The sequence below is a fragment of the Eumetopias jubatus genome, unplaced genomic scaffold (genome assembly GCF_037043125.1).
Source record: "Eumetopias jubatus isolate StellerSeaLion01/CBP00866 unplaced genomic scaffold, mEumJub1_p1.0 scaffold_11, whole genome shotgun sequence".
NCBI classification, from domain to species: domain Eukaryota; kingdom Metazoa; phylum Chordata; class Mammalia; order Carnivora; family Otariidae; genus Eumetopias; species Eumetopias jubatus.
The window spans coordinates 25,794,411-25,821,654 of record NW_028274817.1 but is presented as its reverse complement, the minus strand read 5'-3'; the positions used below and the strand labels follow the sequence as shown (position 1 = coordinate 25,821,654).

General features: G+C 40.4%; 1 protein-coding gene across 2 annotated transcripts in view; it reads left to right on the top strand.

The window, feature by feature from the left end:
* Window positions 1–27,244, top strand: part of GRIA3 (glutamate ionotropic receptor AMPA type subunit 3) — a 272,830-nt gene that overhangs the window by 162,797 nt on the left and 82,789 nt on the right. For both annotated transcript variants that reach the window (XM_088028930.1, XM_028122723.2), the window contains exons 5-8: window positions 252–305; window positions 17,812–17,973; window positions 22,000–22,167; window positions 27,010–27,114. In XM_088028930.1, coding sequence (XP_087885056.1) covers window positions 252–305; window positions 17,812–17,973; window positions 22,000–22,167; window positions 27,010–27,114 — 489 coding nt within the window. The remainder of the gene's footprint in view (window positions 1–251; window positions 306–17,811; window positions 17,974–21,999; window positions 22,168–27,009; window positions 27,115–27,244) is intronic.

Here is a 27,244-nt window from a genome sequence, read left to right as displayed (position 1 = left end):
TTTCTCCCTTGTTTTTGACACTTTTAACTTCAATGTTAGCAATTCTTCCTGTATTCTCTGCCTGACATTGAAATGTGCAAAAAGAACTCTGGTCCTATTAACTATGATTTTACTGTATACAAAAGACCTAACTCTGTTGATCATTTAAAAGTGATTCACTCTAGCCCATCGATTGGTTGCACTTCCCATTGATTAGGCAATTGGAAATGCCCTTCTTAAATAAGCAATATTTCTTCTTTCTTCTTCTGCAGGTTGTGATCCTGGGGAAGCATTCAAGAGGTTATCACTACATGCTTGCGAACCTGGTAAGAACAAGCAGAGTTTTTGTATCCCAGGGCAATATATTCTATTTAGTTTGTGTTGTCCATAATCATCCAAAAAAGAAATACACAAAGAACCTAATGTGTTCTTTAGACACTTGGAGAAATGAGTCAGTAAATGCCAAAACCTGAATGCAATAGCCTTGTTTTCAATTGTGCTGTCTCTGTTTTAGCTGTGAAGCTCTTATTCTCTCCTCTTTTAAAACATAGTAATTTGAGACATTCTTCTGAGATCCGATTTGGATTTGACATGTAAACCATTTTATCCAGGTTTGAAATATAGCACAAGGGACAAGGGACACAGGAAACGGACTCTTTCCCCAGTTAACCCAAGTAGATGTGCATATCAGTACTGGGTTTGTCTTTCCAGAAGCAGATCACTACCAAATATTTTCAAATCAGATGCCAGAAGTAGGTTGGAACACAAAACATCAAGGGACCCTGTCAAAGCATACAGCCACCTGTATACTTATAATGAAACACAACTTGAATCTTTTCCTTCACATTTCCCATGCCTTTAAAAATCTGTGAAACTCTAAAAGCTAGTATTTCATTTAGGTGAGTTTATAGTTCTTTCTCCAAAAAGACAATTGGTTTAGGAATTAACAAAGTGGCTTCTAAATCAGGAATATCTCTTTGGCAGAGGTTCTGAATAATACTATCCCCCCTAAATGAAAGAGAAATGTTAAATTATCACTGTAATACTAAGAATCTATTACATTATAACATAACATGAGTTCTAACCCCGATCTTGTTTCATTAGCACAACAGAATGATAATCATTATGGAGCTCTTACACCAAAAGAATAGCAACAAAGGTGAAAGATTATTATAATTATATTCTTAGATTTCTTAAATCAAAGAAAAAAATCTTATTTTGTTTTAATGATTAAAATTTTTTAAACACGAAAGGAAATGTTACTTAAACCTCTGTCTTAGGAAGTGTGTTTTCCAACACTTTATGAAATGACGATTAGAGCTACTGCTTTGAAATGTAGTGTGCCTGTTCTCCAATAAATTGCTCAAAGCGGAGCACTTCAGACCATTTGGGGGATAAATGTATTGACTCTTTTAGGAGGAGAAATCTTGATTCTTCATTTACATCTAAATACATTCAATTTGGTTTTTTTAGGCAACCAATAAGTAAAGGATGTTTGCTACTCACTGGAAGTTAGACCAGGGCTTGGCAGGAAATATGGACGTCACAGCAAGGCACCTGAGGGCAGTTACTGATGGGTTTTTACCATTTCTTTCTCATCAATAAGTATTTTGCTCTCCTTCCTTCCTTCCTTTTTTCTTTCCTTCCTTCCTTCCTTCCGTCCCCCTTTTCCTTCTTTTCTGCCTTATACATCCCAGGGTTCACCCATCACTGACAGTACATGAGATGACTTTACATAGTGCACACATAAACTTTTTTATTATGATGGTAATGTATTATTTATTGTGTGTTAGAAAAATATAAAATGAGCACATTGAAATCCAAATTTCATGGACATTATTACTTCATACAGGGCTAACGTAGAGATGTAACAACAAATGAATCCATTTTGTAATGTGTCAAATGTGTTAAATGTGTCGCGTAAGCAATAGCATAGGGAATAAACATATGGCAAGGTCTGGCTTTTGTGTATGTGGCTGTGGTGGCATGTGGATGACTAAAGTTTGGGAAAGAACATTGAACGAAGGCAGAAAGTTTGGGTTGTCATACGGAATTTGCTACTTTGAACTAGCTATGCTACTTACTAACTAGCTATGGGACCTTGCATAAGTCACTTCAGTTTCCTTACTGTAAACTCAGATGGGAATGGGGGAGTTCTTTGATGTAATGGTTGGGCCCTTTGGAAGCAGATGCTAAGATATCATTAGAAGTGCAAGACATTTACTGGGAATGATACCTGTGAAAAATAAAAGAGAAAGGGTCACAAGTGGGAAGGGAGAGCTTAAGACCACAATTCAGGTCTGATATCAGCCAAGGAGAGGGAAAGGAAGTTTGATGAGAAGAGCTTCAGATGGCGGTATAGTTCTAAGAAAGTCTTGGCCAGCATAACCGAGAGTTCCAGTCAAAGAACCCCATGCTGCCCCGAAACAGCGAGCCAGTGCACCACCATCTTGCTCAGCCATTGGCTGGCAGCTGTTCAGGAAGCACATACCTCCTGCCTCAAAGCTGAGGCAGGTCCTGAAACTGGAGGCTATCAGCTCACTCAACTCCTCAAGGCAGGTTCCATCTTAAAGGGAGATCCAAGCCATGCGCATCAATGACTGGATGATACATTGAGACCTTCGGCACTCTAGAATTCTAAATGGGCCTCCTTATTCCTACCAACAATCCTTCAGACGAGCTTTGGTTTCAACTTGAGACCCAGACCTGACAGAAATGAAAGCCTATGGAGCATTAGAACTGCAAGAAAGAATCATTAGGACAAGGTTGGAGAAAAGAATGGTTAACTGAATGCCTAACCAGGACTCGGAATCATGAGATAGTGGGAGGAAGCCTACGACAAGAACAAGTAAAGTCTGGTCCTTCGGAAAGACTGTAATACATAGCGTTACGTCAGTCTGCCTAATGAAAACGTGCACTCGTTCACCATGCTTTGAGCTGCCACTCCTTTTCCTCTAGTGACCTTCTTTTCCTTTGAACTCAGCCATGTGTTTCCATAAGTCCCAGTACTCTGTATCAAATTGCAAGCAGACAAGAGAGATAGGAACTGTTGCTAATCTCTGATAAAAAATGAGACAGATTATCCCATCATGGTTTTCAGGTTTTTTAAAGCAGACAAAAATACCCCAAATACCTCCACCAAAGACATACACGCATGCACATGCGCGTGTGCGCGCATAGATACCCCCCAAAACTATTTAGAAGTTCCTTAGATGGTCAAAAAGGGTAAGTGGAGCTAAGATGTTTCCTTTCAAAATGAGCCAGCTGGATTAAAGCTGAGGACAGATACACAAGGGAACAGTCTAATCTGAGTCTTGGTATAACAATAGCACAGAACCCCTGCCTTCTTCTACAAATGCAAAATCAAAGACAGTCACGCTGCTTCCCTAAGCTTTCTGGAATCACCTGTACCAGAGTGCCACGTGCGCCCCTTGCCAATGGAGCTCCATCTATCTGCAAAGACTTCTATGTGCTTTGACATGGACTTTCCCTGGTAGCAATCCGGAAGTGAGAAGACTCAGATAGTCCAGGAATGCTTCGACACAGGCCTCTCATGGGTGAGGGTGCACATTTCACAGCAGACAACAAGCTGCAGAAAAGTTCTACCTTGTTGAAGTCCCTGGAAGAAACAAAAGATTCCATCAGAAGCACAGGCCAGAGATGTGATCTGGGGAACACACAGACCAGAGGTGGACATCCCAATGATGAGCGAGCGAGCGAGTCTCTTACAAATTCTGTGTCAGTTGGTGATGTCATTTTGGGGGGAGTGGTTCCATAATTGTGTTCTCTTCCAGGACTCTAAGATGGTAATGTTTGCAACTCTGGTACCAGAGGTAACCAGCATGCATACATTCTGTCAGTCAGGCAACCTCTCTCTCTCTTCCAAGGCAAGGTCCTGCATCAGGATCCTTTACACTGCATCCCCAGGAATGTGGTGTATTGTGATTTAATTTTTTCATATATGTCCGTAATGATAGCTCAATCATTGTGTGCAGAACCCTAGACTGACAACCCTAGGCATGATGAAAACAACCACTAGACCTGGAGCTAGGAAACAGGTTTCCTAATCCATAAAATGGAGAGTTAGACCAGACTACTATTTCCCTAAGTGTGCTACTTGTACACAAGATGATTTTAGGGAGTACACAGCAAAATTTCTTAAACTTATTACTTTTGAATTTATATTAAATATGTAATGCAAAAAGATAACTATCCTCTCACTTCTGTGATTTTTACAGATACCATTCTTTAGAATGAGGGTAAAGTAGATATTTAGGTTAAAAAAATTTAGACCATATAAAGAAAAAGATTAGGTAAATTACAGCTCAGATGATCCACCTCTATGGCAAAAAACTATAAAGGTGGCATATGTGGCATATTAATGACTAAAATTTGGGAAACCTCCAAGGTCACTTCCAGCTCTATATTTCTTCCCTCATGGAGGGTCAGTTTGGACCAGAGAAGGCCAGGAGTGAGAGTATAGGCACAATAGCTGGGCAGAAGCTGAGGATATAAATGGGGGAACGAAACCAGAGCCTTGTTATCCTTAGAGATATAAAGTCATTAAGCAGGCTTAAAATCATTCCAGGTGGGCAGAAGCCAAGAGGGGTATGAGTACCCTTACCTACGTTCTGAACACAGCTGAGGATCTGAAGGATCAATCAAAACTACCTTGTGGTCAACACAAAATGAATTAGATCTGGGCTGAGATGGTCCAGCAACAGATGTTCAGCACCCAGCCCCAAAAATAAGACCAAAAAAAGAAAAAAACCCAAGCATTTGGGGTGCCTAGGGGAGAACATGAGCCATACTAGACTCATTCAGTGCTGTGCCAGTTAACCACTATCTTAGAAGACCCAACAGTTTCTCTGCCTAGGTCAAGACCAACCCCAGAGTGGGGGACTGTTGTTGACCCTACAAGTGGAAGTTAGGTCATGTAGCTGCCACTGGTAGAGGGGCCTCATGAGCAGGCAGTCAAGGACGCCATTGTGCTAGGGAAGCAAAGAAAAGGAAGCTAACATATCTCAGGCTCCTCTCTGCTATGCCAGCTATTTTCTTTAGATTTCTTACTAAATTTATTCAGAACTCTCATGAGGAGAGACGTCTTACCTAGTCACCTCCCTAAGCTTTTTAGAGAACAGGAAAATGGGCTCCGAAAAAAATACGTGACTTGCCCAAAGTCTCAGAGCTAATCCATTGCCAAAGCTAGGCCTCCAGTGCAGGTTGAGCAGACTCGACAGAGCACCTTGCTCTTGCCCTTTGACCCACTCAAGCATCTCAGTGAGACAAAAGGCCAGCCCCACAAAGGTCACATAAGAACATTTGCAAAGACATAAATGCATATGAATGAAATACAAACTATACATTTATGAGAGTAAAGTGATCAGAGAGAAAAAGGCTTAAACCAAGGAGAGCCTTGTGAATAGGGGTTTGAAACCTGTCCAAGAGCCAATATGAAATGCATCTTAACAGGCACCAATTATATCTGTCCATCACTCTCTTCTCTCCTGCCACATTCCCTCTTCCTTCTCTCTCTCTCTCTCTCTCTCTCTCTCTCTCTCTCTCTCTCACACACACACACACACACACACACACACACATGCACACACACACACACACACACACACACACACACACCCCTCTCTCCTGCTCTCTCATCTCCCCTCTTGCTCTTGCTCCCTCTTTTCTCTTTCCCTCCCTATTTGCCCCATTCATATTATTAACATGCCAGGAAATAATGGGGGGGCACTAGCTTACATTTAATTTTTTCAAATTTTTACTAAAACAAAAGCACCATTCATAACACAGAACCCAAAAGAGGCAACCAGGAATAATGTAAGCTTGAAGAAGTGAACTCTGCAGCCTACTAGATCTTGGAATGTACTTGAAACAGAGAGGGGCCCACTTTGTTTAGAGAGAAAACACCTTCACGTGAGATTGGGTCATGTGTTTTGCTTGCCAATAACAACTGTTCCCTTCTGCTCCCTTCCCCTTCCAGGTCTTTTGTTTTGCTTGCTACTCTTTCCCTTCCTTTGTTCTTCCATTTTTATGTTCTAAACAGAAAATTTAAATGTTCAGGGCACCTGGGTGGCTCAGTCAGTTAAGCATCCAGGTCAGGTCATGATCTCAGAGTTTTGAGATTAAGCCCTGCGTCAGGCTCCATGCTGGACATGAAGCCTGCTTAAGATTTTCTCTCTCTCTCTCTCTCTCTCTCTCTCTCTCTCTGCTTACTTGCTTGCTTACTCTCTCTCTCTCTCCCTCTTCTCCTTCTCTAAAAAAATTTCAAATGCTCAAAACCATGTGTTGTGAACAATGCCACCTCAGAAGCTGGCATGTAAACACAGAGTTCACTGGGCTGGAGCCTGGCCTTACAGAGGCAGCATTGAAGGGGTAGGATTGAAAAGAGGTAGAATTGAAGGGAAAAGTCCCCACTGGTCCCAAATGCCAGGAGCCCAGCCTCCTCCCCTAGGTACACAACTTCTCTGGTGGCTGAGGATTCACTTTCTTCTCCAAACGGAGATAGGTTACAGCAGAGCACCAAGGGAATGAGGAGTTGTGGACTGGGCTGGGGTCCAACTTCCTACCTGGCATTTAGAAACCCACAGGCACTTGTCAACTTAAAGTTGCCAACTTTGAGACTCCCATTCTCCCTGTCCAAAAATGTCCCATTGTAGTCAACCGTCCCTTCGTCCCTTTCTCCTTCTCTCTCTCTCAACAAGGAAAGATCACCTTCTAGCCAATGTTCTAGCAAGATAAATTGGAAGAATTCTGTTTTCGTCCCCAGGCTCTCAAATCATGTCCTCTAAAACAGTGCTTCTCAAACTATCTGTGAAGAAGGGCCAGTTTTTTCCTCCAAATTTTCACAGATCAATAGAAGTAAATTACTAAAAACATGAAATAAACAAAACAAGATATATAAAAATACAAGCCAAATTTTTTAGTATTACACTTAACAGACATAATATTACCCTGTCAAATTGCTATAAATGTTTGTAAAAGCTTGCTTTCTGTTTCTTTCCTTATTTCATCTCTGATTACTAACAAACAGCAGACCAGCACCAGTCCACATACAATTTCTCTAAAGATCTTTATAGTAAGTTATTTTTCCTCTGTATCACTTGTATGCCCAATACCTTGTTTGCTCCCCTGCAAGGAAGACAGAGGGTGGTGTCCTTAAGAGCCTTATAGTCATAATGGACAGATAAAACTTGCAGAGCTTATGATAATTGACATGGAGACAGAACAGGTGTTAGGACAGGGAATGAAGAGAAGGCAGAGTATGGAGAATCAAAATTCTGCGTAGCATGGCCAGACAAGACCTTTCAGAAAAGATGACTTTGAAACAATGATCCAAATGAGAACGATCCAATTATATAAAGAATCGGGAATGTTCATGTCACACATAGGGAACAGCATGTGCCAAGGTCCTGAGGCAGAAAGGAGTTTGATACCTTCTCTGAACAGTCAGAAGGCAATTTTGGCTAGAGCAGAGTGAGTTCCAGATTATGTAAGGTGTTAGTAAGCCTGGTTAAGGGAGTTTTAGCTGTTTTCAACAGTGACAGAAAGCCACTGAAGAATTTCAAGCTGGGGCAGGGGCGCATGATCCAATTTTTGCTTTAAAAAAATCAGTGTCAAATGGATGGATTTTATGGTATTTAAATTATGCCTCCATACAACTATTAATAAAAGAGATTGGTGGCTATTTTTCCTGCTAATAGCACTTATATCAACTTATATTCATATAAATAATTCCCACTGGACTAAAGTGCCGTGAGGTCAGGGCAAGTTTGATATGGCTCACCATCTTACCAATGGATAGCACTTAAAATGTTTCAAAGTATGTTGATTGGATTAGAGACTAGAACAGTGAGCTAACAATACAAGCAACCTATAATCAAGTGTTAATTTATATGGTGTAATCTTCAACTCTACACACTACACCCTCCCAGGAGGATGGACCTGCTTCTAGAAAAAGACTTGTGTCTCTCATTAGCAACCTGGTAACTTGAGTCACCACAATTAATATGCATTTCCCAATCGAAGTATCACCCACATGAACAATTCAAGCGACACTAAAGACAGAGCCAGCCTTCATCCAAATTATGAGATAGATACTTGCTCTTGGCAGCTTCCCAACCCTCTTTCTACTGCTTTTATCTTCCCTATAGGCAAGCCACTTTTCCCATTTCTCACCCATAATCTGCTCTCAACTCAATGAAAGTCACCCAACTTATCTTGTCTCTGTTTTCCTTTCGGAACAAAATGTACCTTAAGAATAGTATTATATGAAGGAAATCTCCACATAATATCTTGAAAATAAGTGCTCTAAAAAGTAAGCTTTGAATATATTTATTTGCAACTCTCCATTATCCATAGTACCAGAAGGAAATTGAATTACAGTATGTATATATCAAGGGAGACAGGATAACACTAAAGTCATTTGAATCTTTGCAAACTGACTTGTCTGGCTATTCTCAAATGGGGATAATCTGTGTTTGGATGCCAATTGTGTAGCCAGTATCTGTATAAAAGATGACCCTGGAGAATCAGTCAGTAAAGGGTAGCTTACAAGTCCCCATGTGAACTGCTTAGACACAAAATCATGGTTGGTTTTATAAAGTTGCATTCAGATGTGGGCAACAGTACACTGGCTCAAACAGATGTATCATGATCGAGAAGTGGTTGATGAAATATAGCAGAATTTACAAATCCAAATGAGTAGGTTTCCCTCTCAAGGGACTAACTCCTGGAGATTATATCCATATTTCCAACAAATATTGCCATTGTTACATAGAGGCAAATAGTCAACTGCACAGATACCCAAAACATAAAAAAATGAGAAAGTAGAGTTTCAACTCATCCTATCTGTGAGCACTAGGATCGCCTCCAGTCTTCCTCTGCCTTCTCTCATCTCTTTTCATCTCTCCCTCTGCACACTGTTTTGGCCCAACTAAAGGAAAAGATACCATCCTGGCAATTAGCCAAACAACAACAACAATTTTAATCAAACAGAACTGGTGAGACACAAGCAGCACTAGAACTTGTTAAGTCCAGTCTAAGCAAAAGTCATTGAGTACCTCAGCATCACATCTAGTTAATAAAATCCCTATGAAATAGTAAAATGGGCTCAACAGAAATTCCACCTAGTACAGCAGGGAATTGGGAACCTTGGAGTCACTTAGCAGGGATGCTGTGACAATACATATATACTTATTCCATGGAAGGCATGGGAAGGCATGCAGTAATGAAGAAGGACAAAAGCCCATAAGCAGTCAACAATGTGCAAGAGCTTACATAATAATTGGCCAAAAAGGATTACAAAGGGGCCCTCCTACTACCTGGTAGAGATTGTAGGGACAAATTTGATATCGATCTTCCTTAGTCATTATTTTACTAAAGGAAATGGTTCTTGAAGAATGAAATTTCAGTAGAGAGAGCCAGAGCTGTCAGTGATGAAGCAGATGAAGGTAGCACTGTTCAAAAGGGCATGATATGACTAGAGCATGAGGTCTCTTGAAGGAAGTGGTACAGATGAGCCAGGGGAGCAGAAAATAACAAATAATGGAAATTCTCAAAGGCCAAGTCAAGACATTTGGCTGTTAATACATCTGTAGAAAGTAGGGAATCATTGCAATGATTTGAGGAAAGGAATATTATGCCCTAACTGGTATTTTAGGAAGGTAAGTGTATTTATTTATTTATTTATTTATTTATTTATTTATTTGAGAGAGAGCAAAAGAAAACATGAGTTGAGGGAGGGGCAGAAGGCAAGGGAGAGAGAGAATCTCAAGCAGACTCCCTGCTGAGCACAGTGCCTGACGCGGGGCTTGATCCCAGGACCCTGAGATCATGACCTGAGCTGAAATTGAGTTGGTTACTCAACCAACTGAGCCACCCAGGCATCCCAGGAAAGTAAATTTATTATGTGAAAAATGAACTGGAGAGGTAAAGAACTGGACTTTAGAGCACCAACTAGGAAGCTAGGACAATAATCTAGGCCAGTGGGTCTCAAACCCACTTGTGCTTCCAAGTCACTTGATGAATTTATAAAAATACAGGGGTATGGGCCTCACACCCAATGACCCCGTAGGTCTAAAGCACATTAATTAAAAGAAGGGATCCAGGAAGAGGAAGAGATTTTGAGGGAATAAAATAACTATCCCTTGGGGCACATTCTTTTTAAGATGCTCATGGAGTATGGAAGTTAATTTAATCAACAGGCAGTTAGGAAAGGGGTGCTGGAGTATGAGATAGGCTCTAACTGGAGACTCATTGGTGTCTCATTCAAAGTGAACTCAAATCAAAAATTCCAAAAGAAAACAAGAGTTAATTTGTTTTATAGACTCTAAAGCTTCAACATGTAACAAATTCATCGGCTGAGGTACTATGTATGATAAGTGTCATCCTCTTGAAAAAATAGGTTCTCAGAGGCCAGCTAGATGAGAAATCATGACTACCTCCACACTCAAAATTAAAAATGGAAAAAAAGGTAAAGAAAAAACAAAGAAGAAATTCTAGTATCTTTGTTTGGATAGGAGATGCCAGAAGATGAAACCAGTTTTTAAGCAAAAAATGAACTGCTATGATTCAGCAAAGGGATAGAACAGTTGCTATAAAACAGCAACCTGCTTAAGCAAAATGAGCCATTTTTTCCCACACAAAATATCAAAGAAATCCACTGGAACATTTTATTTTTGATAAAAATATGTTATTTTAAAATGCATAATTTTTAATAGCAGATGAAGCTCAGTGAGAAAATAGAATTCATGACACAAATTTCTTTTGGAGTCAGACATGCTAAAATACATGTATTAAACAAAAGGATATGGGTTTTCTGTCCTTTTTTGAGCAGTCGCCATTGGGAAAAGTACTCAGGTCAGGCACATAAACCCTGAAAAAAAAGTCAGAACAAACTAAAAAGACTTAAAGAACTTTAAACCAAATGTCAATTTAGTTTTGAGCCAAGAGCATGAGTGAAAAAGCAGAACCTTGTGAACTCATTTATCACATATTTAAACTGGTAATCAAACTTATACTTTTTTTAAAGACAAGAATTCTCTAATAACAATTTTTTTAAAATCTGTATCTATTTACATGTATTGCTGTCTGGTCACTGTACTACTACTCACAGACATTTTCAGGGGACCGAGTTAGAACTGGAGTATAAGGAGAGGCTAGGCCTGTGGGCCAGAGAGAAGCCTGAGTGGGAATACTTAAGCATACATGTGACAGAAGGAGGGCTCATGAAAGGGTTCAGAGCCAATTGGCTGGGGGAACTGTGTCCCACCCCATGTGTGTTTCTGTCAAGGAGGAGTGAGAATGGAACTTTCTGGAAAAAGTCACATGATAAAAACTGACCAGCTTCAGGGGTGTAGTCTGAGGTAGCTGGCTGTGGAAAATAATTTGACAGCTGGCAGGCAGACAGGTAGGATGCCTTCCTCCACTACTCCCCACCCCTAACAACCCCATCTCTTTCCCATTTTACTTCTTGGGTTTGGGTGTTGAAAGCCTATTTGCGTCATTAGATTTTTTTTTTTTGAGCCATATTTCCTTAGAGATTTTTTCTTTTTTTCTTTTTTCTTTTTTAATTTGTTATTTAAATTTAATTTAGTTAACATATAGTATATTATTAGTTTCAGGGGTAGAATTTAGTGATTCATCAGTTGCATACAACACCCAGTGCTCATTCCATCAAGTGTCCTCCCCAATGCTCATCACCCAGTTACCCCATCCCCCTACCCCCCTCCCCTCCAGCAACCCTCAGTTTGTTTCCTAGAGTTAAGAGTTTCTTATGGCTTGCCCTCCTGTTTTCATTTTATTTTATTTTTCCTTCACTTCCCCTATGTTTATCTGTTTTGTTTTTTAAATTCCACATATGAGTGAAATCATATGGTATTTGTCTTTCTCTGACTGACTTATTTCACTTAGCATAATACTTTCTTGGTTCCATTCACACTATTGCAAATGGCAAGATTTCATTCTTTTTGATGGCTGAGTAATATGCTATTGTTTATCCATTCATCTGTCAATGGACATTTGGGCTCTTTCCATAGTTTGGTTATTGTGGACATGGCTGATATAAATATTGGGGTGCATATGCCCTTCAAATCACTATATTTGTATCCTTTGGATAAATACTTAGTAGTGCAATTGCTGGGTCATAGGGTAGCTCTATTTTTAACTTTTTGAGGAACTTCCATCCTGTTTTCCAGAGTGGCTGCACCAATTTGCATTCCCACCAACAGTGTAGGAGGGTTCCCCTTTCTCCACATCCTCCCCATCATCTGTCATTTCCTGAGATGTTAATTTTAGCCATTCTGACCAGTGTGAGGTGGTATCTCATTGTGGTTTTTGATTTGTATTTCCATGATGCCAAGTGATGTTGATTTTCTCATGTGTCTGTTAGCCATTTGTATGTCTTCTTTGGAGAAATGTCTCTTCATGTCTTCTGCCCATTTCTTGACTGGATTTTTTGGTTTTGGGCTGTTGAGTCTGCTAAGTTCTTTATAGATTTTGATACCAGCCCTTTATTTGATATGTCATTTGTGAATATTTTCTCCCATCCCATAGGTTGCCTTTTAGTTTTGTTGATTGTTTGCTGTGCAGAAGTTTTTATCTTGATGAAGTCCCAATAGTTCATTTTTGCTTTTGTTTCCCTTGCCTCTGGAGACATGTCTAGCAAGAAGTCGCTGCGGCTAAGGTCAAAGAGGTTGCTGCCTATGTTCTCTTCTAGGATTTTGATAGATTCCTCTCTCACATTTAGGTCTTTCATCTATTTTGAGTCATTAGATTTTTCCAGAAGTTTTAAGTACTTAAGAACTCTAAATTTGCCACATAGCAGATTTTGGTAGCCATCCCCCAGTGCTGGTGATCATGGGAAGGAAGGACATGGGGGACTAGGAGGAAAGTAGTTCTCTCCTAAAGATCTGTCTCTAATTTCTTAACCCCGCCCTTTCCCTTCTCCACTTTTACCTAGTGGCTTTTGGGTGATAAAATCTGTGTGGGCAATTTTACAAAGGCTTCAGAGTGGCCAGAGACTTCAGTTCTCAAAAAACAAAAACAAGAAACCAGACAGAATGGCAAGTCCCACTTGTAGATCACAATGTGATGGAGAGGGAAGCACATTTTTATAAGGTTTAGGGAAGACAGGGGATCAAAATCCCCCAAAGTGCAGACTTTGGGTGGCAGACTTCGAGTAAAGATCATCAAGAGGTAACAAGAAAAGACAGACCAGAAACCACGAACCTCTACCATCCCCCAGGCTCTCACTCTCCCTCTTCCTTTCTGCTGTTATTTACTGGATCTATGGTGGTCAGATCTGTTCAGTTACTGTCTTAACAGAGAGTCTAGGGCATTTGTCCTCAGTTTTCCAAACTCAAGGACTGTGGATGAAAAGCTCAAAAAAGGAAATCTAGCAAGAGGTTATAAGCAAGAATAATTATTTAAAGTTAAAAGGTAAGTGGAGAAAGAAAACCAGAATCTCTACCCTGATGCCACCATACCTACCATTTATCTCTTTTCCCCCATTTGCTCATAGCATCACTTGTCTGTTGAAGGTTTGGCGGTCAGGTCGGCTGAATTAGTGTCTTTGCTGAGGCTTTGGGGAGACTCAGTCCTCAATTTTCAAAACATCATGGGCTGTGCTTACCTACAACTACAGTGGAAATATGTGAAAGAAAACAGAACATGTTTTAAAACAATTGAACAGAAAGGAAGGGTGGCTAAGAGTCAGGCAGTTTCTGCTACTCTCTCCTAACTTCCTTCTTTCCCCCACTGTTCGTCACTGTTCTGTGTCATCTACCCATTTTATCTGTTTAGTGGTCATTTCTTTCACATTAGTCTTTTTACAGAGGGTGTAGAAGTATTTGGCATTTAGATTCAAACTTGAGGTGGGTATGTTGCCATTTCAAAAAAAAAAATCTAACAATTTTAGTTTTTATAATCTTGGGGACTGTCCATGGCCATTCAAACCATGGGATTTAGCAATATTTGATACAAAAAGAAAATTCTTTTTAAAAAAGGAGTTTCAGAAATAGGATGATGAAGAGTCAGCCAACTTGTGCCTGTTAGCCAGAACCTCATTTCCCTAAATGCCTGTTACCTCCTTTCTTTTTCTACCATGCTTCTCTCTCCATTTTGTCCGCGGGGGCCGTGTTAGTGCTCTCTGCCCCTGTGGAAGGATAAGCCCTCGGGGCAGTCGGTAGGAGCTAGTGTTGTATAGGTCTTGCCAGCCAGAACAGTTTGAGGTAACCTTCCCGTGGCTTGATTTGTGTTGCTGTGGATGCAGTTCATCCCATGAGGACAGCCAGGCTGATTCCAATCCGAGGTGTGCCAGAACTCATTCCCAGGCATGTCTGTCATAAACCATAGTTTGACTGTGAAACTTCTAGGTCCTCAGTGGTATGGTTGCTGTGTGGTAGAAAGATGAGTGCAGAGTATGCCTCTAAAGATGTTTTCAAATTACAATGTGTCTATTGGAGAGGAAGATACCTAAGCAGGAATATGTGGGGGCTGCATGACAGAATGAAGCCTCCTGGGAGTATGTGGGTGTGATTGGTGATGTAAATTTGAGCTGGACCCCTTCCTTTAGTATCCCCACCAAGAAAAGGTGAGGGAACATCTTTCTGGAAAGGAACAGTATGGTGAGTAAGCAGACCAAAGCACTAGCTGTTATGCCTTAAGACAGATGTGAAAGTCCCGGGGTCCTCTCTCTCTCCCTCTCTTTTGTTAATTCTATGTTGCCATTTACCCTGCTCTGGATATTAGGAAAACAGGAGTGTGATGCTTATCAAAGTGTGAGGGGCATAAGAGATACTGCATCCTAGTATATGCTGTGGCCATTGACCCTGAAGACCAGGATGGTGGCACAAGCATTCTCAACCCCCTTCTTTCAAGGAAAGGAGCTCCCCTTGTCCAGCCCAGGCTTTTAAGACACGGGACAGCATCAGAAGGCCCACTCTTCATTCCCTCCAGCAGGCAGGTGCACAGTTGGTCAATGTTCTTGCGTAATACTTGTTAACTGACAAATACAGTTTGGCACAGTGAGTGAATTAAAGCCATTTGTTAAAATTTTGTCCCAGGCTCTTTATTTGTATATGTGTTAGGGGGTGGGAGTGGGGAGTTGGGTAACAGGCTTAAGCCCCAGTTGGAGCCTCTACTAGACTTCATACCAAGTAAGTCTCCTTGCTGATTGTAGTGCAGGGGGCAGCAAATGGAAGAAAGCTCTCTTAGTTCCCTTCATGAAGGAGGACTTTGGGACAAAACTCAACCTAACAAGTTAATGTTAACTTTGAAAACAGCTTTTTGATTACCAGAAAGGAGGAATGATACTCAGTGATGCAAACCCTATGTCCAGTCCCCATGGACTCAAGGCCCACTTGTGAAAGCAAGAGGGAGGGGGCTGCAAGTAGTAAGTGAAAAAGCTGTTTCACGGGCCAAGATGTCCATCGACAGATGAATGGATAAAGAAGATGTGGTATATATATACAATGGAATATTATGCAACCATCAAAAGGAATGAAATCTTGCCATTTGCAATGATGTGGATGGAACTGGAGGGTATTATGCTGAGCGAAATAAGTCAATCAGAGAAAGACATGTATCATATGATCTCACTGACATGAGGAATTCTTAGTCTCAGGAAACAAACTGAGGGTTGCTGGAGTTGGGGTGGTGGGAGGCATGGGGTGGCTGGGTGATAGATATTGGGGAGGGTATGTGCTATGGTGAGCACTGTGAATTGTATAAGACTGTTGAATCACAGACCTGTACCTCTGAAACAAATAATACATTATATGTTAAAAAAAAAAGAAGATAGTAGGAAGGGAAAAATGAAGGGGGGGAAATTGGAGGGGGAGACGAACCATGAGAGACTATGGACTCTGAGAAACAAACTGAGGGTTCTAGAGGGGAGGGGTGGGGAGATGGGTTAGCCTGGTGATGGGTATTAAAGAGGGCATGTATTGAATGGAGCACTGGATGTTATACGCAAACAATGAATCATGGAACACTACATCAAAAACTAATGATATAATGTAAGGTGATTAACATAACATAATAAAATAAAATAAAATCCAACTAGTATTTTAATTTTCATTGACTTTTAGATCAATGTAAGGAAATATACTTTTATAATATCAGACAAAAAAAAAAGAAAAAGCTGTATCACTAAAATATAAAGAAAGGTGAATTAAAAGAAGTTGGGGTAGGGGTGTGACTAGAGAGGCACACAGAGGGGACCCTTCTGGATATTGGTTACATTTATGTGTTCAGTTTGTGAGAATTCATCAGGTTATATACTTAAAGATATGTGTATTTTTCTATATGCTTGTTATACTTCAATAAAAACTTGGAATGTTGGGATGCCTGGGTGGCTCAGTCGGTTAAGCATCTGCCTTCGGCTCAGGTCATGATCCCAGGGTCCTGGGATGGAGCCCCACATCGGGCTCCTTGCTCAGTGGGGAGCCTGTTTCTCCCTCTGCCTTCCACTACCCCTGCTTGTGCTCTCTCTCTCTCTGTGACAAATAAACAAATAAAATCTTTAAAAAAACTTGGATTGCAAAAAAAACTTTAGAGGACTAACAGGTATATGCATTTATCAGAACTCATCAAGTGCTACATTTAAGATTTGTCTGTTTAATTGGAAGTAAATTTTACCAGAAAGAAAGAAAGATGCAAACAACACTGAACTCTAGTTAATGACCTGCCTGCCGAAGTCTTCTGGTGTGAAGTATACTAATGTCCACAACTTACTTTGAAATGCATCCAAAAAATGAAATGGATTGATGGATGGATAGAAAAATACTAATTGTGAAATCTAAGTTGAGACTATATGGGTATTCACTGTACAATTCTTTCAATTTTTTTATATATTTGAAAATTTTATATTAAAGTGTTGGGCAGGAGAGTCTAAAGAAGGGAGGAAGAATTCTCCCCATTTATGAATATAAATGTTGGCTTCAGTGCATTGAGGACCTAAATTCCACTACAACTAGCAAGAGCCAGGCATCCAGCAGCAATAGTGAGATTCCTGGGAGAAGTGTTCCAGAAGAGAGCAGAGCCCAGTGGAGCTGCCAGTACCCAGGTGGGGATGGCTTGGTGTGAACCTGAAGAGATTCCTTCAGAAGGCTTAGGTGACAGAGACACCAGATGGTAACCAGAGTGAGAGAAGAAAATGGTGGGTGACCTGAAGTAGATGTTGAGACTTGTTTATAAACACGTGTGAGACATACCCTGGGGTTTGTACCATCGTATACAACCAAGCTGTCAGTTTCAGTCTTTGGCATTTCTGTAAGTCACAAATGTTGAAAGTACTCATCATTAGAATCGGAAGCAATCTGCTGTGCTTGGCATGTTACACTCAAGAAAAAATTTTAAACCTCTAGTTAGGGTCAAACGTTTCAATACTTTCCCAGTTACAGGAAGCATTGTATTTGTACTCAGTGAAGAAAGACTAAAAATACAGGTAGATGAAACAAATCAAAACATTTGCTTGAAGTTGGCACCTGTGTTTGTCCATGCAGCAGCTATACTAAATAAAGACACAGGCACTAAAATGGAAGAATGCATATTTTCTCCATCGTGCCTATAATTTTGGAGACATAGAGCCCTAAGAATTAGTCCATAGCCAGCATTTTTTTTGTATCTGTCCTCATCGTTGTTGTTGTAATTGAGATGTAATTGACATATAACACCGTGTTCCGGGTTTTCTTGATTGGTAAAGAGTGATCCTGAGGAAGGACTTTTCATTTCTTCCTTAGCGTTCTAACCAACAGATAGAGTTAAGAACGCACCACCTCCCACAATAATGATTCTCTTTCACTCTCTTTCTAGGGTTTTACCGATATCTTGCTAGAAAGAGTCATGCACGGGGGAGCCAACATTACCGGATTCCAGATTGTCAACAACGAAAACCCTATGGTTCAGCAGTTTATTCAGCGCTGGGTGAGGCTAGACGAAAGGGAATTCCCGGAAGCCAAGAATGCACCACTAAAGGTAATGTCCCATGGCATGCAGAAACCTTAGGCCAACTTTTCACAGCATCTCAGTATGGCCTTTATATATTTACGGCCATCCTGTGATCGAGTGGTCTTCACTCAGAAGTATTTCAACGATGCTAAAAACCAAGCGGCAGGTGTTGCTGCATTGGAAAACTAAACTTGCAAATAAAGAAGCAATTGAGAAGGAGGTCTTTTAAAACCTAGGGTTTGGGAATGTTAACTAATTTTTTAATGAAGTTCATTTGTAACATGCTCATAACAATTTACAATATTATAAGAACCTGAGTCGGGCAAAGAGTGGGGGCTGTGGGAATAGGTAAGGAAGATTGATAGTCTGAAACAGAAAATTAGATTTTACATTATTTATGTGATTGCTTTGTGTTAATAAGTTTCATGAATCTCAGTACACCCAAGTGAATTGGGCTCTAATACAGAGTGCGTGTTGCCTATACGTATATTGAATGGATATGTTTTGCTGCCTGGAAAAGTATCTTTAAAAATAATTGATTACCTAAGTTGCTCATTTTCATGAAACCAAGATAAGAATATTAAAGGTAGAAAGTCATGCTTAGAGTGCACATTTTTCACATGCGTTCCCCTATGGATAGAAATCCTATTATTTAAAAATTAGGAATTAAAACAGATAAATTACGGGAAAGTTTTTCATGTAACACAAAGGATCCTTCAAGTGTATGTTTTAAGTAACCGTTCCCTCAGTGCATCGATCCAAGTATGACACAGACTTTAAATTCTTCCTTCCTTATATAGTGAAAGTATGTACCTACCATGGCTGTGGGATCCCTGTGATCAAGATAAAGAATCAAAGTAGAGTCAAGGCCTTTCCTGTAAAAAGGAAAGGGGGTGAATAGTTCTTTTCTCGTGGCTTCAAGATACCCATCCTCACATCCTCCCCAGCAAGAATAGAATAAGGGAGAACAAAGGGGCCATAGACCAGACAAGAGACACATTCTGTATCACCTAGTCAGGTCCACCCTAAATGAGTCACATCAGAACATAATACAAGTGGGCCCTGACTTTGTACAATTGCTATGTTCGAGAAAAGTAGTAAGTTACACATAATTTGTTCATTCATTTAAGCCACTCACTAGTTTAGTGGTATTCTGTAAGTTGTAGTGATTTTTCCAGGGAAGTCCCATTTTAAAACATTCTGTCCCATGGTCAGATCAGGTGTCCTTATATGTTTCAGCAAGTATGGTTACAATCCCTGTGATGTTAGGGTTAGGGTTTGCAGTCCAATTTTTTTAGGATAATTATTTTAATTTTTATTGAGATATAATTGACTCACAGCATTAAGTTAGTTTTAGGTATATAGCATAATGACTTGGTAGATGTATATATCTCAAAATGATTACCACAATAACTTTATTTACCATCCACCACTACCGTAGTTACAATTTTTTCTTGTGATGAGAACTTTTAAAATCTACTCTTAGCAACTTTCAAAATACAATACAGTACTGTTAACCATAGTCACTGTGGTGTACCTTACAAACCCAGGACTTGTTTATCTTATAACTGGAAGTCTGTACCTTTTCGACCACCTCCACCCACTTCCCCTACCCCCACTCCCCACCCCCCACCTCTGGCAACCACCAGTCTGTTCTCTGTTTCTATGAGTTCGGGGTTTTTTGGGTTTTTTTTAGATTCTGTATTTAAGTGAGATCACACAGTATTTGTCTTTCTCTGTCTGACTTAATTTCATTTAGCATAATGCCCTCAAGGTTCATCCATCCTGTCACAAATAGCAGCATTTCCTTCCTTTTTGTGGCTGAATAATATTCCACTGTATGTATATACCATATTTTCTTTATCCACTCATTTGTTGATGGACACTTAGATTGTTTCCATGTCTTGGATATTGTAAATAATGCAGCACTGAACCGCAGATATCTTTTTGTAATAGTGATTTTGTTTCTTTTGAAATAAATACCCAGAAGTGGAATTGCTAGATCATATGGTATTTCTATTTTTAATTTTTTGAGGCACCTCCATACTGTTTTCCATGGTAGCTACACCAGCTTACATTTCCACCAACAGTGCAAGAGGGTTCTCTTTACTCCACATTTTTGCCAACACTCATTATTTCCTGTCCTTTTGATTCTAGCCATTGTAACAGGTGTGAGGTGATATCTCCTGTGCTTTTGATTTGCATTTCCCTGATGATTCAAATTTTGTACTTACATTCAAATTCAATGTACTAAATCCACCCACTACATTTAAGTGAGCTTATACAAATTTGGATTTTCATAAACTGCCTGTCTACTGCTTTGCCATCCTTAGATTTAACAGATAATAGGTAGAGTCAAGAAATTCATTTATGCAGTATTTTAAGAGGTACCTACCAAGTGTCAGGCACTGTGTCTTAGGCACCAAAAAAAAAAAAAAATGGACAAGGGTAAAAGGATGAAAAGTATACTACAGAGTAGTTTATGTTTGCTCAGAAGTTGTAGAGGTTGTACAAAAGAGAAGGAGAACAATCTTAGCTCTGGATTATTCATTGATAACTCATGGTATGTATAAAGTAAAGTTCTCAGAACTTGCTGAGAAGAGGGGTTTGTAAGTAAAACCCTTTAAATAGCTTAAGAAAATGGAATCTATAAATAGATGGTTACAACTTTCAGATTGCTTTTGCTTAGTATTAGTCATGGAAACTCGCTCTATAGCAATCAGACAAAAAGCCCATTTTAAAAAATGTTAATATTTTTGATTAGGAAATAAAATTGTCTGGAGATTACAATCCTGATGGTTAATTTATTCTATATTTTATGAATGTTTCCTTTTGGGGCTTTTTTTTTTACATGCTCACACATTGGTAAGTAGGAGCTGAAAAAGTAGAAATTAAATAGCTCTTTTGGCATGGCTTGGAATCGCACACTATTCATGCAGTCAGCTGGAAAAGAGATCATCACCATGTTGGCTTTATGTAGTGCTAGGATGGACAGACACAAAGATTTTTTTTTCCACGAGAGAACATATGCCCCCTGTTATAGTCACACTTGAAGATTTGTTCCTCAAAGAAAAGTAACATGAGGAAAGTCAGAAAAGTAAATTGATAGTCGTAGAAATGACAATGTATTCTATTCCTCTTGGTCGTATTTGGACATACTATAGAGAGAAAACTCCCCCTAGGACATTTTGCTTCATTAAAAAAAAATCAATAGAATTTTATATCCTCCCAGTATTTGTCACCCCTGGAAAACAGGGGCCAGCTTATTTTAATCAGACTTTGTTGATTCATTTAATAAAAAGGCCTCTACCCCGTCAAATCACAGATAATCAAATCCCTTGTATTAAGTGACTGGCCTCATCCCTAGTAGAGCATATCAGTATATCCAAGGAGTAGAAACTAAGTGTTCTTGCCTCAAAGAGGCAGCATCATGAAGTATTGCCTGTGAATTGTCACTGTTATCAGATATAAAACTCAATAACAATTGTAATTTTCTACAATCGAGAACCAGCTTTGGTTTTCTGCTCCCCCCAAGAAACAAAAACTGATTTATTGCTGGCCAGAGGTCCTAGTTCGCCAGAAACATGGTCCAGACAGAAATGATTAATGTTTCCCTCCAAATTAATTTCAAGCTGTCTAACTTAGCTATTTCCATTTTCCCCTAAGTAAACACTGGACTTGAATTTTCTATTACAAACAGCAATAACCAATCTACATATGCCATCCTGTAGCCTCACACATATTTCTTTCTCTATAAAGGACCTGGCCTTTTAGGAGTCACTCACTCAAGACAAAACACAGTACGGAGAGCAAGAGAGAGACTCCCTTGAGCCATTTGATCTTAATAATCTTAACATGTGGACACACGAGGGAAGAAAGATCATTCTAGAATGAATCAAAGTCGGGCTTGCCCAGAGAGATCTCTTGATTCAAATAATTAAGAGGGTGACTTTGTAGAACAAGAGGTGGAGATGAATGAGCATTATAAGGAGCAAGGCAGGTTTTGAGGGCATCATTTGTCATGATACCGTGTTTTCCATACATCCATTTCAGTATACATCTGCACTGACGCACGACGCAATACTGGTCATAGCAGAAGCTTTCCGTTATCTGAGGAGGCAGCGAGTGGATGTGTCCCGGAGAGGCAGTGCTGGAGACTGCTTAGCAAATCCCGCTGTGCCCTGGAGTCAAGGAATTGATATCGAGAGAGCTCTAAAAATGGTAAAGACCATGATGGCTTTTTGAGGTGGGGGCGGGGGCCTTATAACAACACACAAAAAGTGAGACCTTGGTCTGGAGAAGAGCCATCCAAAAAGGGAATAGGATCAGAGTCTAAGAATGTCAGAGTGTGCAGAAAAATGAGCATGGATATGTAGTCATCAAAATCTAGAAATCCCAAACTAGAAGCTTCTAAGCTTCTTCCTTGATGCTTGAGAAATGGCCAATTGAGGACTAATGAATATTTAGTTCTGTGCCACACCGTGGGTGGTAAAGCAAACTCACTACCCTCAAGAATTATGGATTGAACATGTAAACAGCTTCAAAAATTTTAAACTTTCCAGAGATATGGTGTTACTTTAGGGGGACTGGGATATTCTCTAGGAAGCTCCTAAGTTGAAGGTGGACATTACAGCAGCATCCTCTGGCTCATCAAACAGCTCTTGAGTTTGGATGGACTGTGGAAAGGAGCCACTGTGGTAGTAGTTCTGTTGCCAAAGAGAACCTTTCTGCATGCTATCTTCATGGGGAAAGGCAGAAACCTGCTATATTTCTAGGCCTCCTTAGGAAGCTTTTCCCCAATGCCCCAAAGAAAAAGCCTACAGAGAAGTACAAGGAATCAATAGACAGTCAAATGCGTCACTTGTTTTTAGTATTTACTGGTAGGGGATCATTTAAGGCTTCAGGTAGTATCCTTGGAGCAGATGTCACTCTTCACACCAGGAGTAGTATCGGTCGTTCATTGCAGCTTTCCCAGCAAGAGCACTTTCCTGAATATTTTGCTTTATGCCACATGTGCCTGCATGCATTAAAAATGAGCCTTGGAGAGTACAAGCCTCTCTTACTTCTACTTATCTAATTATCCCAATGTTTGGGACATCCAAAGAAACAAAGAGATAGGCAATGATAAGATAATTCTGTGCACAACCCAGCAACGAAGAACTTGTAATGGTCTCCTAATGTACATCATTTTGTGTAGTTGGCTCTCCTACTGCTGCCTTCAATTTGCCAAGTTGGAAGCATTCAATCAAAAGGGGTTAGTAGCCCCTGTGTCTCTCTCCAAGAAAGAGATATGACTCATTCTCCCATCATGTAGATTTTTATGTCATTGTGTCAGCTCCCTAACAAATGCCCTAAGTGTAGTTTTATGGAGGTAGCACTGCACAGTTTTGAAGAGCAGTTAATTAAATTCAACCTTCATAGCAGTTACAAGATTTGTACTGTCAGGTGAAACATAATGATGAGTGAAATACAAAACTCCCTCAGAGTAAATCAAAAAGAGTTTTCATCAACAAAACCTCAAGGGGCGAGTACCAGCATCTCCAACGGACTCCCCATTGATGACACAAACAACCACCTTCCCCAAATAGAAAACTGGCTGCCAGCGTAAAGGATAAGAAATGCATTTGGCTAGAAAAAAAGCAGATTGATCATACTATTGCACAAATAGTGTCTGCATGTCTAACTCACTGATAAACTCGAGTTAGAAGCCAGGTAAGTAACCTTCCTCCCAGGCCCCAAGGATCAAATGCACAACTGAAGGGATGCTTTACCAGTTTCTACAGGCCAACCTCTTCCTATTGCTCCAGAGAGGTTGGAAAGTATTGACCTTTCCCAGAAGCAGATGCTCCCTTTGTGCTAAATGCTCAGTAAAACTCCGCTGTTCAGAGGGACTACAAGGGAGGATGGTCTGGAGTACTAAAGGTTTTACTATATTAAAAGAAATCCCATTTTATTTGAGTTAATTAAAAGTGAGAATGCATGTGTAAAATCATCCCTCACTGTGACAAGCGCATAGTTGTTGCTCAATAAATCATTCTCTTCCTTCAAAGAAATCTGGCAAACAAAATCATTGCCTGATAGAGGCGCCTACAGGGCCTGTTTTAATGAATAAATAAGCACACCATTCATTCAGTAAATATTTATTGAGCACCAATGACTATGTATCAGGCTCGAAGTTGGTATGCAAACATGAAATAAGAGGAGGAGCACTCACACTTACATTGTTAATATACAAACAAGTGTTTTTAAAGACCTTAAAGCCACTTGAAAATTGGGTAATCCTCCTCCTCACAATCTACAATACAAATATCAGCCTGAGCCTGATTGACTGAAATATGTCACAATTCCAAGTCATCAAAACTTGTCCCTTTGTTCAGTAAACGTGTATTAAGCACCTGCTCTATTCCAGTCCCTGTACTAGTTGCTGAGAGTCCAGGAAAAGAATGTCTCTCATCTCAGATGTTCCCTGTCTAGTAAGGGAGATGAAAATACAGAGATGATTAAAATGGTATGGTAGTTAGGTTCTCCAGAGGCTGCTATGGGAACCCAGAGGAGAAGCACCAAATATAGATTGGGGCGGAGGGTGATTAAAGAAGGGATCCCAGATGGGATGGTGGGAAACGGTAACTGACATTCACTTCGGTGAAAATAGACTTCCCTCTGAGGGGTAGTCTAGTCCTACTTCTGCTCACCAAAAGTTTTAATCCTGGAGTCTCGAATCTCCTGGACATACCTAGACCGTTGTCCAGTTTCTCTATCATGTCCAAATATGCTAGATCTTTAGAAATATGTCATTCTTTTAAAAAAAAAAAAAACGCTGTATTTATTTGAGAGAGTGAGAGAGAGCACACTAGCGGGTGTTAGGGGCTCGGGCAGAGGGACAAACAGACTCCCTGCTGAGCAAGAGCCTGATGCGGGGCTCGATCCCAGGACCCTGGGATCGTGACCTGAGCCGAAGGCAGACACTTAACTGACTGAGTCACCCAAGGGCCCCTGAAATATGCCATTCTTAAAGAGACTGGAAGCTTTGCTGTTTTCAGTAAGGAAGGATTTCCTTAGTAAGTTCCTATGCCAGTGTCCCTGCCTGACCTACCTCCTCTCCTAGAACGCAATGCTCGGAGTAGAGTGTAAAGAATCCTTCATGCATCCCAGTGTGCACCAGGCAGGCTAAGTAATTTCTGTCTCAATAAATGACCTTTGCTTTAACTGGAAGTGTGACATCACCTTCTCTGCAAGCCTGAGCTGACAGTAGTGCTTCGGTTTGTTGGGTCAGTAGGACAGTCATCTTGTCCTCAGGAAGTCCCACTGGAGCCTTTCTCTTTCAACAGGAATTTCATTTTCCTGTTAGGGCTAAACAAGCCCCCGTCCCTCTCACAAGATGCTCCCCAATATTTGGCATCAATTTTCCCTCCTGCAGCTCAAGCCCATTACCACTTCTGACTTGCTTAGTAGCTTGTCACTTTCTATAAGTTTTAAATATTCTAATCCTTTCATCCTAGGAAAATGAGACAGACGTTTTTTCTCTGAAGCAAATTCCTTGACCCTTACTCACCAGATGAGTAATTCCAGTGACTTTTATTTATAAAGGGTCTTTCGTGCAGTGTCCCTGGACTGTAAAATAATTGGTAAGGAAATCTTTCCACCCGGCAGAGATAGCCTTTTATTAGTTCATAATACTGGGACCAGACCCAGGAAAAATTGTGGCCTACGTGAATCTGCAGTTGGCATCCCAAATCAGGGTCCAGGCTCTTCTAGTACCTCTGTCTTTCTTATCTAGTACTACACACCCCTGATTCCTTAGACTTACAAATTTCATCAGTGTGTGGTTTATTCCTCCAGGGCCTAGCTCACTGCTACTTGTTTGTAGCTGCGCATAAGTTAAATAAGAGAAAAACTTCGTCTTTGTTACTGTGACAGCTGGCAAATGTGGAACACTCTCAAGAAACAGAACCGAATTCATTGCAATCAACAATAATTTTATTATAGCTACCATGTATTGCAAAGCATACTATGTGCCAAGTGCTGTTCTAAACTCTACACGTGTATAATTCATTAAATCTTCCAACAACTCTGAGGGATAGGTGCTAGTGGGATTTCCCATTTTACAGATTGGGACACTGAGGTACAAAAGCATTAAGGAACATATAGAAGGTCATAGGGTTAGTAAGTGATGAAGCTAGAATGTGAATCCAGGAGCTCCAGAGCCCATATTATTGAAACCAGTTTATGTGATATTGGGAGTGTTAAGACACAGACACATCCCTCACGGAACTCATAGTTTATAAGAAAGCATTATGCTAGTTAAGAATACCCTTCAGGGGGCACCTGGGTGGTTAGGTCGGTTAAGCGTCTTCCTTCGGCTCAGGTCACGATCCCGGGGTCCTGGGATCGAGCCCCCGCATCAGGCTCCAGGCTTGGTAGGGAGCCTGCTTCTCCCTCTGCCTCTGCCTGCCGCTTCCCTTGCTTGTGCTCTTGCTTTCTCTCTCTCTGTGTCAAATAAATAAATTATATCTTTAAAAAAAAAAAAGAATACCCTTCAAGCTGGGGCGCCTGGGTAGCTCAGTCAGTTAAGCGTCTGCCTTCAGCTCAGGTCATGATCCCAGGGTCCTGGGATTGAGCCCCACGTCAGGCTCCCTGCTTAGTGGAGTCTGCTTCTCCCTCTTCCTCTGCCCTTTCCCCTGCTTATGCTTTCTCTCTCTCTCTTTGTCTCAAATAAATAAATAAATCTTAAAAAAAAAAAAAAAGAATACCCTTCAGGCTATTCCCTTAAGAAGAGACTAATGGTAGAAATTTCAGGCCCTTGAAAAAGTGGTGGTGGGGCCTTCACTGTATCATATAGGTAACTGCCTATCAATCACGCAAAGCTTCACAACTAAAAGGCACACCTAGAAAACACTGAGGAGGAAATGAAGATCTGTATAGACTGATCTGGTGGATTTAGCTCAATGACTCAAGATAAAAGATCTCCACGATTCTAAGATCTGTCAGTAGACCTCATCTCAGAGACTTAGAAGGCAATAATGTGGTGCTATTTAAAATATTTACATTTTCCCTTTCTACTAGGTGCAAGTACAAGGAATGACTGGAAACATCCAATTTGACACTTACGGACGTAGGACAAATTACACCATCGATGTGTATGAGATGAAAGTCACTGGCTCTCGAAAAGTAAGTAACCAAACAGATGTCCAAAGAAAAGGTCTTTCAGAAGGCAACAGCACTCCAATGCAAGAAAACAGGTGTTAGGAAAGACACACAAAGCAAATTCCCACACGTTATTTTTGCCTTTCTGTTGGTG